General features: G+C 42.4%; 1 protein-coding gene across 6 annotated transcripts in view; it reads right to left on the bottom strand.

Moving 5' to 3' along the window:
* Window positions 1-14,658, bottom strand: part of LOC111950334 (HMG box transcription factor BBX) — a 43,192-nt gene that overhangs the window by 9,494 nt on the left and 19,040 nt on the right. For all 6 annotated transcript variants that reach the window (XM_023967831.2, XM_070434380.1, XM_070434379.1 and 3 more), the window contains 2 exons: window positions 7,492-7,654; window positions 5,953-6,207 (listed from right to left, as the gene is read on the bottom strand). In XM_023967831.2, the coding sequence (XP_023823599.1) occupies window positions 5,953-6,207; window positions 7,492-7,641 (405 nt within the window). In that variant the 5' untranslated portion in view covers window positions 7,642-7,654. The remainder of the gene's footprint in view (window positions 1-5,952; window positions 6,208-7,491; window positions 7,655-14,658) is intronic.

Here is a 14,658-nt window from a genome sequence, read left to right as displayed (position 1 = left end):
AGGAAAAGGGTGACTACTTCGAAGAACACTTTTTTGGTTGCTACATGATTCCATGTGTTATTTCATAGTTTTGATGTCTTCACTATTATTCTACAATGTAGAAAATAGTAAAAATAAAGAAAAACCCTTGAATGAGTAGGTGTGTCCAAACTTTTGACTGGTCCTATATACACACTGACTGTACAGAACATTAGGAACACCTTACTAATATTGAGTTGCATCCCCTTTTGACCTCAGAACAGCCTCAATTTGTCAGGGCATGGACTCTACAAGGGGTCGAAAGCGTTCCACAGGGATGATGGTCCATGTTGAGGCAAATGCTTCCCAAAGTTGTGTCAAGTTGGCTGAATGTCCTTTGGGTGGAGGACCATTCTTGATACACAAGGGAAACTGTTGAGCATGAAAAACACAGCAGCGTTGCTGTTCTTGACACAAACCGGTGTGCCCGACACCTACTACCATACCCTGTTCAAAGGCACTTCAATCTTTTGTCTTGCCCATTCACCATGTCTAAATTGACTCAAGGCTTAAAAATCTTTCTTTAATCAGTCTCATCTGCTTCATCTACACTGATTGTAGTGGATTTAACAAGTGACATCAATAAGGGATAATATCTTTCACCTGGATTAACCTGGTCAGTCTATGTCATGGAAAGTAATGTTTTGTAGACTCAGTGTATAATGGTGTGTATCGACAGTATGGACAGTATATAATTAGAAAAGGTGTGTACAGCAGTAGTTATATAGGATGAGCCATGACTAGAATACAGTTTATACTGTACATAAAGTGGGTAAACAGTATGTAAACATTATTAAAGTGACCAGTGTTCAATGAGTATATACATTGGGAAGGGTAGATTACCGGGTGGTAGCCGGCTATTAACAGTAACTAAGGTTCAGGGCAGGGTACTGGGCGGAGGCTGGCTATTGATAACTGTTTAACAGTCTGATGTCCAGGAGATAAAAGCTGTTTTTCAGTCTCTTGGCCCCAGCTTTGATGCACCTGTACCGCCTCCGCCTTCTAGATGGTACCTGGATGAACAGGCCGTGGCTCGGGTGGCTGAGGTTCTTGATGATCTTCATGGCCATCCTGTGACACCGGGTGCTGTAGATGTCCTGGAGGGCAGGTAATGTGCCCCCGGTGATGTGTTGGGCTGACTACACCACCGTCTGGAGAGCCCTGCGGTTGCAGGCGGTGCAGTTGCCGTACAAAGCGGTGATACAACCAGACAGAAAGTTCATGAAGGTCTTAGGGGCCAAGCTGAATTTTTCAGCCTCCTGAGGTTGAAGACACGTTGTTGCACCTTCTTCACCACGCTGTCGGTGTGTAAGCTTTTTACCCTTACCACTGTGGCCCTGTCGATGTGGATGGGGGTGGGCTCTCTGCTGCCTCCTGTATTCCACGATCAGCTCCTTTGTTTTGTTGACGTTGAGGGAGAGGTTATTTTCCTGGCACCACTCAGCCAGGGCTCTCACCTCCTCCCTGTCTCATTGTTGGTAATCAGACCCATAACAGTCGTGTCAGCAAACTTGATGATTGAGTTGGAGAAGTGCATGGCCACACAGTCATAGGTGAACAGGGAGTACAAGAGGGGGCTGAGCAGGCACCCCTGTGGGGCCCCTGTGTTGAGGATCAGTGTGGCAGAGGAGTTGTTGCCTACTTTTACCACCTGGGGTCGGCCCGTCAGGAAGTCTAGACTTACACTGCTACTACTCGCTATTTTTTTTTATCTATGCATAGTCTTTACAAATTACCTTGACTAACCTGTAGCCTTGCACATTGACTCAGTACCTGTACCCCCTGTATATAACCTCATTGTATTGTGTTACTATTTATTTTCTTTTTTACTTTATTTAGTAAATATTTTCTTAACTCTATTTCTTGAACTGCATTGCTGGTTAAGGGCTCGTAAGTAAGCATTTCACCGTAAGGTCTACTACACCTGTTATATTCGGCGCATGTTACAAATATAATTTGATTTGAATTGCACAGGGCGGGGTTCAGACCCAGTGCCCCGAGCTTGGTGATGAGCTTGTAGTGCACTATGGTGTTAAAGGCTGAGCTGTAGTCGAGGAACAGCATTCTTACATAGGTCATTCTCTTATCCAGGTGGGATAGGGCAGTGTGCAGTGAAATGGCGGTTGCGTTGTCCGTGGATCTGTTGGGGCGGTATGCAAATTCAATCAAATTTATTTCAAATGTATCTATAAAGCCCTTCTTACATCAGCTGATGTCACAAAGTGCTGTACAGAAACTCAGCCTAAAACCCCAAACAGCAAGCAATGCAGGTGTAGTGTAGAAGCACGGTGGCTAGGAAAAACTCCCTAGAAAGGCCAGAACCTAGGAAGAAACCTAGAGAGGAACCAGGCTATGAGGGGTGGCCAGTCCTCTTCTGGCTGTGCCAGGTGGAGATTATAACAGAACATGGCCAAGATGTTCAAATGTTCATAGATGACCAGCAGGGTCAAATAATAATAAAAATTGTTGTGGGTCTAGGGTGTCAGGTAAGATGGAGGTGATTTTATGATCCTTAATTGGCCTTTCAAAGCACTTCATGATGACAGAAGTGAGTCCTAAAACTTTGTTTTAGAGAATTTGACGTTATCCTGAGGCCCATTGTCATGCTATTCATCTGCCGCCATCACCTCATGTTTCAGCATGATACTGCATGGCCCAATGTCGTAAGGATCTGTAAACAATTCCTGGAAGCTTAAAATGTTACGGTTCTTCCAAGGCCTGCATACTCACCAGACATATCACCCATTGTGCATGTTTGGGATAATCTGAATCCAGGTTCCGCCAACTTCGCACAGCAATTGAAGAGTGGGACAACATTCCACAGGCCACAATCAACAGCCTGATCAACTCTATGTGAAGGAGATGTGTCGCACTGCATGAGGCAAATGGTGGGCACACCAGATACTGGACTGGTTTTCTGATCCACGCCCCTACTTTATTTATTAAGGTATCTGACCAACAGATGCATATCTGTATTCCCAGTCATGTGAACTACATAGATTAGGGCCTAAGGAATTTATTACAATTGACTGATTTCCTGATAGGAACTGTAACTCAGTAAAACCGTTAATCGTTCTATTTTTGTTCAGTGTAGTTCAGTTACCTTCACTTTCTTGGGTACAGGAACAATGGTGGACATATTGAAGCAAATGGGGACAACAGACTGGGATAAGGAGACATTTTATATGTCCATAAACACTCCAGCCAGCTGGTCTGAACATGCTCTGAGGACACGGCTTGGGATGCCGGCAGCCATACGAGAGGGTTAACACACTTAAATGTCTTACTGACGGTGGCCACGGAGAATGAGAACGCACAGTCTGGCAGCTCTATGTTTTCCTCAAAGTGGGCGTAGAAGGTGTTTAGCTTGTCCAGGAGCGAGGCGTCGGTGTCCGCGACAAGGCTGGCTCTCCCTTTATAATCTGTGATTATCTGGAGTCCCTGCCACATATGTCTCTTGTCTGAGCTGTTGAATAGCAACTCAATTTTTAGCCCTGTACTGTCGTTTTGCCTCTTTGATTGCCTTACAGAGGTCATTGCTGGTCTGTACACGTCCATGTTCCCAGTCATATTGCCGTGATTAAATGTGGTGGTTCGGTAGTTGACTCAAAGAGAGAGAAAGACAATAGTTGAACAGTTTTGAATTTATCCCTTCCTTCAAAAAATGTTGAAGCAGCTGAGAGAGAGCTAGCTATATTTCATTGTATTTTTCTTCTTCATATTTTACCTTTCATTTACTGAGTTAATGCAGCTAATTTAGCCTAATGTTACTCAACAACCTGACTCACACAGAGAGAAATTATATTTATGTTAGCTAGTTGGCTTAGACTGTCCAACAGCTTTGGTTTTGTACATTTATTGCCACCGGGCCCACCGGTGTAACTACTAAATGTACACTCACTGTACTGTGTGATTGTGCACATGGATTGGATGTTTACGAACACGATAGTTAAACTTTGTTGACTATAACGTTATGGTGACAAAAATGTAGGCTGTGTAGCGGTTATGGTATGAAGGTTTGGCTTGGGGAAGTTTTTGTGACTGGTCACAGACAGTTGTTGTGTTGTGCACCGAAGTCCACAAGTGATGGGAAAAGGTAAGAGGAGAAGAGTGTATGATTCCTTTTCGCATCTATGTAATGAGCTAAGTGATGATGCTGTATGTGGCTGCTATGAAAGTGAACTGTGTGTGGAGGTGATCAGGGATGTATTCATTCTAACGATTCTGTTGGAAAATATGGAAGCAAATGGAATGAAACGTGGAGGGGCCTACCTGAATTTGTTTTAGTTCCAAAACGTAACTGGTTGGACTAACGATTACACCCCAGAACAGCCAAGAGTGTGAAAGGCGGTATTAAATGTGTCACTGTCTGTCACCTTAATTACTCCAATTTGTCTCTCGACCTGTGTACCTGTTATAAATGTTCCTTTGTAGGCTAGCTTGTAGCAACCTCATGATGGGTATAGGGCAAATTTGAGTATCATGTAGTAGCCTAAACCTATCGATGTTACATTGAGCTGGGTGAATGGAATATAAATGCAAGTCGTCCAATATGCTGTAATAGAAATAAGATCATGCTCATAAAAATAAAAAAAACGTCCTCCCTAATCTTAAAAAAGTCACCGACCGCCACTGCTGAAGAAGTGTTACATAACAGAACTTTCATATTTTGCTGGACTTCATTTGCATAGAGACAATCCAAAACAAGCTACGGTAGACTCATTCAGTAGTGTGCATACATTGTCGCTTTAGATAGTTTCATGGCCTATAAAGGTACTAGAAAGATAGATAATGCATGTCTTACATGTCTAGGTATGGCTACGACACTCCAGTTTCAAATGAGTTTGATTGTGATCCTGTGTTGTAACTCTTGATCAGCTTCAGGGTTCATTCTATCTGAATTCTAAATCAAATGATATTGTTGGCTTAAAGAAACAGTAAGGGGTGAACCCTAACATGCTGACCACACCGCTCGTGTCATGATTGCAGGGCCTCCCGAGTGGCGCAGTGGTCTAAGGCACTGCATCGCAGCGCTAGCTGTGCCACTAGAGATTCTGGGTTTGAGTCCAGGCTCTGTCGCAGCCGTCCGCGACCGGGAGGCCCATGGGGCGGCGCACAATTGGCCCAGCGTCGTCCGGGTTAGGGAGGGTATGGCCGGCAGGGATATCCTTGTCTCATCGCGCACTAGCGACTCCTGTGGCGGGCCGGGCGCAGTGCACGCTGACACGGTCGCCAGGTGTATGTGTTTCCTCCGACACATTGGTGCGGCTGGATTCCGGGTTGGATGGGAATTGTGTCAAGAAGCAGTGTGGCTTGGTTGGGTTGTGTTTCGGAGGACGCATGGCTCTCGACCTTCACCTCTCCCGAGTCCGTACGGGAGTTGCAGCAATGAGACAAGACTGTAACTACTACCAATTGGATACCACGAAATTGGGGAGAAAAAAAAGGTGAAAAATACAAAAATACAAACAAAAGAAATCTGGGTTGCCAACCGCCATATAAAGTCCAAATAAGAAGAAGCCTGAAGAAGGAAAGATTACTAGAAACAAACTCGGTTTACCCTTTTATCTGTGGATTAATTGTCAGAGTAGAGGACCTTGTGCATTTCATGTAAAATAACAACCAACTGTTTAAATCCCAGGACAAACTAGCTAGCAACAGCAAGCTAGCTAGCTAAATCGCCATAAATGTTTAATGCTTTTCGACTTGTCTCCAACATTAATATAGTTGTGTGTCCTGATCGCATCTGGTGTGGGTGGACAAAATCAACATATGCGCAATGGTGCGCGAGCGGTCTGGTCTGAAAATGTTCACTTTTGTCATCATGCATTGATGTCACTGGGAGACTAAGTGAACATTTTACTTAATTGGATGTTAGAATTCGCCCCTAAGAGAAGTTTGACAATTCCAGAACGGGATTTTGGTGATGCTCACCTCCTTGGCCATGTCGGTGTACTTCTGTTTCTCTTTGGGCTCCAGCACGGCCCACCAGTCAGCCAAGATCTTGGTGGCACCACGGTTGTCCAGTCGAGGGTGTTCCTGCCTCACCAGCGATCGGTGGCGCTTGCAGAAAAGCAGGAAGGCATTCATGGGCCGGCGGGCCCGCTGCTCTGAAGAGTCCTCTTCCCCCTCCATGGGCCCCCCGCATGGCACCTTCGGCCCCCGGGTCTCCCTGACCAACAATGGCTCCTGTGGACAGACGCATCAGTGATAGATGTTTTAATCTTCATCATCACTACCCCCACCACCACTATTATCATAACAATGGTTAGGCTCTATTTTATAGTGCGGATTCAGTTGATATCTCTTTGGAAATAATTCAGAAATGTGTTTTATACTGAACAAAAATATAAAAATACAAAAATAATTTTACTGAGCTACAGTTCATATAAGTAAATCAGTCAATTAGATTAAGGCATTAGGCCTTAATCTATGGATTTCACATGACTGGGCAGGGGTGCAGCCATAGCTGGGCATAGGCCCACCCACTGGGGAGCCAGGCCCAGCCAATCGGAATTAGTTTTTTCCCCTCAAAAGGGCATCATTACAGACAGAAATACTCCTCAGCATCCCCCCAACCCCCCCTCAGACGATCCCACAGGTGAACAAGCCGGATGTGGAGGTCCTGGGCTGGCATGGTTACATGTGGTCTGCGGTTGCAAGGCCGGTTAGGTGTACTGCCAAATACTCTAAAACCACATTGGAGGCAGCTTATGGTAGAGAAATTAACATTAAATTCTCTGGCAACAGCTCTGGTGGACATTTCTGCAGTCAGCATGCCAATTGCACGCTCCCTCAAATCTTGAGACATCTGTGGCATTGTGTTGTGTGGCATACTCCACATTTTAAAGTGCATTGTCCCCACCACAAGGTGCACTTGTGTAATAAGCATGCGGGTTAATCAGCTTCTTGATATGCCATACCTGTCACAGGGATGTAAACACATTTGTGCACACCATTTGAGAAAGAAAAACATTTGTGCATATGGAACATTTCTTGGAGGTTTTAGTTCAGCTCATGAAACATGGGACCAACACTTTACATGTTGCGTTTATATTTTTGTTCAGTTAATTTTTTTTATATCATAGAAAATGAAAGTGAATACTTCTACACTACATGCTTCGTTATCAAAATGATGTGTGTTTTAGAAATTCAAATGTTTCAATCATATTTTAGACATGGTATTTCTGCCCCCACAGCCAGCCAGGGAGAGATACTACATAGAGGGGGTAAAGTGCCCTTGGCTGGTGGTTCTATACTGGAGTGAGAGGTCACTGCATAATATACAGTGAACTAACAATAGACTGTCGTAAATGTATCATGGGGCAATAGGCAAGTGGGAATGCGGCAAGAGATGTCCAGAGTTATGTTCAGTAGGTCCGAAACAATCCATCTGAACTTGCCCAATAAGAAATGTTCTTTCATTTCAAAACGTACATACTGAACGTGACACCTGCAAAAGAGGACACTCACCTTCTCTAGTTCTTCTTCGTCCTCCTCTTCCTCCTCTGAAAAGTCCAGGGCCTTCTTGGAGAGTAGCGGGTGCCATTGTAGACACTTGCGCTTGGGCCGCTTGCAGCTCACCTCCACCGGCGGCTCCTTACCTCTTCCTCCACCTTTCATGGCGCTCCCAAGCCTGGAGAGGGAGAAAGAGAGTTCACTCAGAAACATCTAGACGCTGATCTTTTTTGCTTTTCCCCCAGCAGCACTATACAAATACATTGGATTGATTACTGACTGAATTCTTTAGTGTCTTGAGCAACTGCTGGTGGTAGGGATGGCGGTAGCGGAGAGTAAAGGTTAAAGGTCATGAAAAGTGATTAGAATACAAGACAGAAGCTAACCTCAAGTACTTCTACAGAAGCAGATGACTCACTGAAGTGTTGCATACATAGTAGCACTGAAAACTCAGTAGCACTATTTTTAAATGACAAGGTAATTACTAATAAAATATCGTTTCAGCAATAACCTAAGAATTACTAGTTGTTACACACAAACACACTAGTGATGCACACCCATAACCCACAGTCCCCGTGGTTATATACACGGGTTGGGCAGATTAAATAAAAGAGGAAAACAATATATTTAAACAAATTCTTGTGCAATTTATATTGATAGGCTAACATTGAGGTTTCTCTTTCATTATTTTTAGGCTGTCTGGCATTAGTGCGAAAGCTTTCTGTAAAGCCTAAACTTTACGCGCGCCAAATAGCCTAAACGGCGAAACGCTTTTGGGAACAGGAAAAATTACGATGTCAGAGTTTAATTCAATAAGAAAATAGCTGCAAAATGGAGAGTTGAAAATAAAGAGCCAGAAAAGTCATGTTTGGGAAAGATTTGGTGGTGGCAAAAGAGGATGATGGCAGTGCATATGTTATGTGTGATTGTGAGGTGCTATACAAATTCGACAGTCACCAGGCGATGACTTCAAATAAGCCTATGGCACATCAAGGGTACTGTAGCCTACTGTTCAGATGGGTTAAATAGAAACTGAAATCTGGACACTGACTGTAGGTCTATAACCTCTCACACAGTCTTAATATTAACTCCTGCAGAATTAAGCATTTCTTGCAGTAAAATTCAACACCAAAATGTACATTTTGACTAGAGGAGTGGAGATTTGAGTTTTCTTTCAGGATCTTGAGATAATGTGAATGCGCAGTTAGATACTGTCTGTAGAGGTGCTATCTTTACCAGCATCATAAAAGCTGATAGTAGCCTATTTCCACATCATCAATGCATGCAAGCCGAACTGATATCTTATCAGAATGTTGGGTCACAGCTTTCTATTTCTTTACAACCGGTCAAATGATGTCATTTGGAAAATGTATGAAAATGTATGCACTCTCTACTGCAAGTCACTCTGGATAAGAGTGTCTGCTAAATGACTAAAATGCTCTACCAACTTAGCCACACGGGACTTCTTCTAGAGCATCATATGACAGAAGAGAAGCTGCATGTATCTAATTATAGGAAATTGATAAACAAATATCCTACCAAAATGTCAGAAATAAGCAGAAACATACAGGACCGGTCGAAAGTTAGGACACACCTACTAATTGTTCTTTATTTTTCCATTGTAGAATAATAGTGAAGACATCAAAACTATGAAATAACACATATGGAATCATGTAGTAACCAACAACTTGAAATATATTTTATATTTGAGATTCTTCATAGTAGCCACCCTTTGCGATGAGCCATCCCATCTGGTTTGCGGTTAGTGGGACTATCAATTGTTTTTCAACAGGACAAAGACCTAAAACATACCTCCAGGCTGTGTAGGGGCTATTTGACCAAGAAGGAGAGCGATGGGGTGCTGCATCAGATTACCTGGCCTCCACAATCACCCAACCTCAACCCAATTGAGATGGTTTGGGATGAGTTGGACCACCGAGTGAAGGAAAAGCAGCCAGCAAGTGCTCAGAATATGTGGGAAGTCCTTCAAGACTGCTGGAAAAGCATTCCAGGTGACTACCTTATGAAGCTGGTTGAGAGAATGCCAAGAGTGTGCAAAGCTGTCATCAAGGCGAAGGGTGGCTACTTTGAAGAATCTAAAATATGTTGTTTTGTTAAACACTTTTTTGGTTACTACATGATTCCATGTGTTATTTCAGTTTATTTTCACTATTCTTCTACAATGTAGAAAATAGTCAAATAAAGACAAACCCTGAAATGAGTATGTGTCCAAACTTTTGACTGGTACTGTATCTAAATCAGGCAACAACAAAAAATCCTGTACCACCTGTCAAAATATTGTTCCCCCATCTCTGACTGTAGCCTACAGTGCATGGTCTATATTTGCAGGTTAGGGTCAAGTGCTGGACTCAGATTTTCACTTTATCACATATAGTCGGGTGGTTGCGAATGGGTTAATAGCAATTGCGGGCGGGTACCGGGTGAACAAACAGCTGACCGAACCACCACTAACGCACACACACACGCACTTCATTGCCAAGTGGCACTGTGAGAACTAAGACAGCAGTTTGTGCATCTGCTTGGTTGAGGGCAAACAATTACCTGAAACACCCATTTCAGACATCAATCCAATGACATCAAATATGAAAGAATGCTACCGTATGTAAACTCTCATGGGAATCTCATTTTGGTTCACATTCTGTAGCAAAAAAACTTCACCTAAGCATGAAAATGTATTCACTAGAAGGTGCTATATTTAACAATTCCTCCTGCAGGGCTGTAGTAGTAGATGGATCAAACTTCATAAGTAAAACAAGTAGCGTTTTTGAATGATTGGATTACATTCTCAGAGGTTGAAAACATGAATTATATAATACTACCTAATTAACCTGCAACAAAATAATTTTGGGGGGGGGGTTGATACTTTATCTTACTGTATCTTACTAAACTATTGCAGGTATTTGTAAGTCATAATCTTAAAAAAACAAGAGGAAATCAAAATGTTTATTAAATTGTTACATGTGCAGTGCCTTCAGAAAGTATTCCCACCCCTTGACTTTTTCCACATTTTGTTGTGTTACAGCCTGAACTTAAACATGAGCAAATAGATATTTTTTGTCACTGGCCTACACACAATAAATACCCCTAATGTCAAAGTGGAATTATGTTTTCAGATTTTGGGGGGAATGAATAAAAAATTTAAAGCCGAAATGTCAATAAATATTTAACCCCTTTGTTATGACAAGCCTAAATTAGTTCAGGAGTAAAAAGGTGCTTAACAAGTGAAATAATAGGTTGCATGGTCTCACTCTGTGTGCAATAATAGTGTTTAACATGATTTTTGAATGACTACCTCATTCATCTCTGTACCCCACACACAATTATCTGTAAGGTACCGGAGTCGAGCAGTGAATTTCAAACACAGATTCAACCACAAAGATCAGGGAAGTTTACCAATGCCTCACCAAGAAAGGCACATGGGTAAAAAAAAAAGCAAGCATACATTGAATATCCTTTTGAGCATGGTAAAGTTATCATTAATTACATTTTATATCAATACACCCATTCACTACAAAGATACAGGCGTCCTTCCTAACTCAGTTGCCGGAGAGGAAGGAAACCGCTCAGGGATTTCACCATGAGGCCAATGGTGACTAAAACAATTAGAGTTTAATGGCTGTGATGGGAGATAACTGAGGATGGATCAACAACATTGTAGTTACTCCACAATACTGACCTTAATGACAGAGTGAAAAGAAGGAAGCCTATACAGAATAAAACATATTCCAAAACATGCATCCTGTTTGCAATAAGGCAATAAAGCATCTGTGAAACTGCAACTGTAGTGTCAAGACATTACGTGGGCATTCCTGAGTAAGTTCAACAGCAGATAAACCATAGAAGATAATACTCTGAAACAGTATTTTGCCCATCCCCGGGCAGGCTTGGGTAGAACAGGCATTTGTCCTTGTGTTTGTTCCCTGTAAACAAAAAATTTAGAGGTTGCACTGCACCAAGAGCCCAGCGTCAAGCCTTCTTGTGAGCAAACTCATTTATAATGTCTTTAGAGTTTAATTTTCTAGCTAACTGGTTTTCAATTGAAAGGATGGCAAGGCTGTTCAACCTGTCTTGGCACATTGTAGATCTTAGATAGTTCTTTATAAGTTTCAGCTTACTGAAGGCATGTTCACCTCCAGCAACTGTTACAGGCATTGTACAGAAGATTCGCAGTGCAATGCACACCTCTCCAAAAATTCTCTGTAGCTGCATCTTGTGGATGGCATTTAGGAGCTCTACAGGAGGAAGACCATCTGAAAAAGTGGCACCATATAATGTCTTTAGATGTCACACTTCATTTTCAAATCCATCTGTGAGATATTTGGAGTACTTGTTTCTCAATTTGTGGCAAGATACAAATTTGGTTTTCAGTCATTTTCCTAAATAAGTATTGGTGAAAACTCCTCGCATGTAGCTGCAATCGTGTGGAACCGCATGTCCAAATGTCTGATTATACTATCCAGAGCCACATAAAACAGTATGTTACGAAATCCAGTGTCTGACATCTGTTCATTTGCTATGTCATCTTCAGTCTCATCAGGGAAACGTTTTATTTTTTTCTGGTGGTTCCTCTGTTCACTGTGAAACTGAGTAGTTACACCCATTTCATTTGCCACCATGGAGGCTTCTGCCAGAACAGTGTCCCATTGATTACGCAGAGCCTGTATTTCTTCCTGTAGTGCCTTAATGTGAGCTGCTTCAGTGTCCAGAGAAATATTTCCTGACTGAAGAATTAGGCTTCTATTCTCAATATGTTGCAAAACTTTTACCCAGAAAGTGAGCAGGAAGATTGCCTTGAAAGACGAAGTAGCTTTTCAGACCTTTTGCTTCGTTTGTCAGGCTGCAGGTAGCAAGAAGCATGTCTAGGGCCTTGATGATTGACAGTAAATGAGTTGCCACTAGTTGGACCACAGCAATACGCACACTCCATTGTGTGTCTGAAAGGCGGTTAAGACAGCAGCCAGTATTTTCCTTGAGAATGGCCCATCGCTCTGGGCTGGCACTGAACAGATTGTGAAGATGATTCACACAGCCAAAAAAAGTTGATACTTCTGGGCACGACTGAGCTGCATGTACACCCACAAGATTAAGAGTATGCGAGGCACAAGGTGAGTATGTGGCCAGTGGATTCTTTTGCAGTATGTGTGCTTGAACTCCCTTCACTTTCCCTGACATATTTGCACCATAATCATAGCAGATTGCCGTGGTCCAGGCTGTCAATGCCATGCCCTTCCAATGCACTCAAAATCATTTCAGAAATTTCACTGCCTGTCTTTCTAGCAAAGTCTTCAAATTCAAGAAAACGCTTAATTATTTCCCATTTACCTGTTCCCTGAACTTTATCTTTGTGTACATGTCTCACCAATAATACATTTTGCTCAGTATGGGAAATGTCTGGAGTTGCATCACATATAACCGAGTAATAGTTTGCATCTTCTCTTTCATAAAGTTTTGTTTTCAAAACCCTTTGACCACATATTCCTCTCGTTTTGTCTCTCAGGGCTGAGATAATGAGTCAGTCGTGCTCCTTTCTTTTTGTCCCTGACTTTGTGTAAGTGCTAAGGTAATAGCGTGTCATAATTTGACAACAGTTAAAGTAAGCCTAGGTAATGTCCATTATGCACATCAAGATTGAGTGATTTCCCCCGTAATGGCAGATTCCTAGATGCTAAGTACAGTATCACATTCAAAATAATTTCTAGAAGTCTCTGTTTTTATACATTTCTGACTAGATTTGTTTCTGCAGCTGACTGTCTATACCTCTAGCTGTTGTTATGGTATGCTGCAGATTTTTCAATTTCTAGTAACAGTTCATGCTCTGGTAGTTTGCCATACATTCTCCTCCATTTCACTGATTATATCTGATAGCCATCCTTAATATTCAGAGAACTGGGTGATGGTTTACTTTGCTCATGAGAAAAAAGAACACATGAAATGAAATATCCCTTTACACTCTTACTATAAATAAGGCAGTCTCTCTGCAACATCTCTTCCGTTTTCTGACTTACTGTTGTCAGGTTTTGGCCAGGACTGTTCAGGTTTTGTTCACTAGATGTCCCCCTTGCACCTTTTTTGTACCTTTTGTTTTTCTTGCCCTAATTATTGTTTGCACCTGTAAGTCATTCCCTTGTTAGTATTTAAACCCTGTGTGTTCCTTAGTTCCTTGCTCAGTGTTTGTATGTTAGCACCCAGCCCCAGCCCAAGCCTTGTTGTGATCTTATATTTTCTCTTGTTGGATTTTCCAGAGGTTCTCTGGTTTTGTTCTCGTGTATTTTTGGATTAGTCTTTTGAGGTTTGTTTTTTCCCTTGCTGTTTTTACCACTTTGTGGATTTTCTTTGTATTTTGGAAGATATCTATTTTTATTAAACCACCATCTCTAGTACTGCTGTGTCTGCCTCATCTTCTGGGTTCTGCCAATTATTAGTGACTGTTTCTCGCACCGGGTCCTGACAACTGTACTGTAAATAGTTGGGGAATGGCTTGCCTTCAGAGTCTGGGGGTATGGTTTTATACAGTTCTGTCTCCTCACCACACCTCTTGGCTAGTCTGCGAACAATAGCTTCTCTTTCATGGTCTTGTACTTTCTCTGGCCACAGTGCTGGATATTCTAAAACCTCATCTTCATCACTTTGAATTTGTCCACTCTTCCTTTCCCTTATTACTTGCTTGTTCAATCTCTTCTGTCACTCCTTCACTGGCACTGCTGCTACTCTAACTCCTCTTCCTCCTCTCCTCTGCATCTGAGTGTCTGACAGCTTTCTGCTGAGATTCCGCCTACCTGTGTCACACCCTGGCCTTAGTTATCTTTGTTTTCTTTATTATTTTAGTTAGGTCAGGGTGTGACATGGGGAATGTTTGTGTTTTGTCTCGTTCAGCGGGTGGTTATATGGAAAAGGGGGGTGTAGGGTTTAGTGGTATGGTGTTGTGTTGAGTGCACATGCTTTTCTAGTATGGCCTATGGCTTGAGGTGAATTTTCTAGGATATGCCCTCTACATGGTTGCGCTGAGTGGATCGTCTCACAGAGAAGATGTCTGTATGCCATTGTTTGTTCTGATTATTGCGAGCCATATTACTAGTGCGCCAATAGGCAATCCATGGGTTTTTTGTAGGTCATTGTCTAAGGCTGTGTCCTGTGTCTAGGTCTGTGTTCAATAGGCTCGCA

The sequence above is a fragment of the Salvelinus sp. IW2-2015 genome, linkage group LG23, assembly GCF_002910315.2.
Source record: "Salvelinus sp. IW2-2015 linkage group LG23, ASM291031v2, whole genome shotgun sequence".
In the NCBI taxonomy this organism is placed as follows: Eukaryota; Metazoa; Chordata; class Actinopteri; order Salmoniformes; family Salmonidae; genus Salvelinus; species Salvelinus sp. IW2-2015.
The sequence above is the reverse complement of the archived record's forward strand: the minus strand, read 5'-3'. Positions and strand labels throughout refer to the sequence as shown.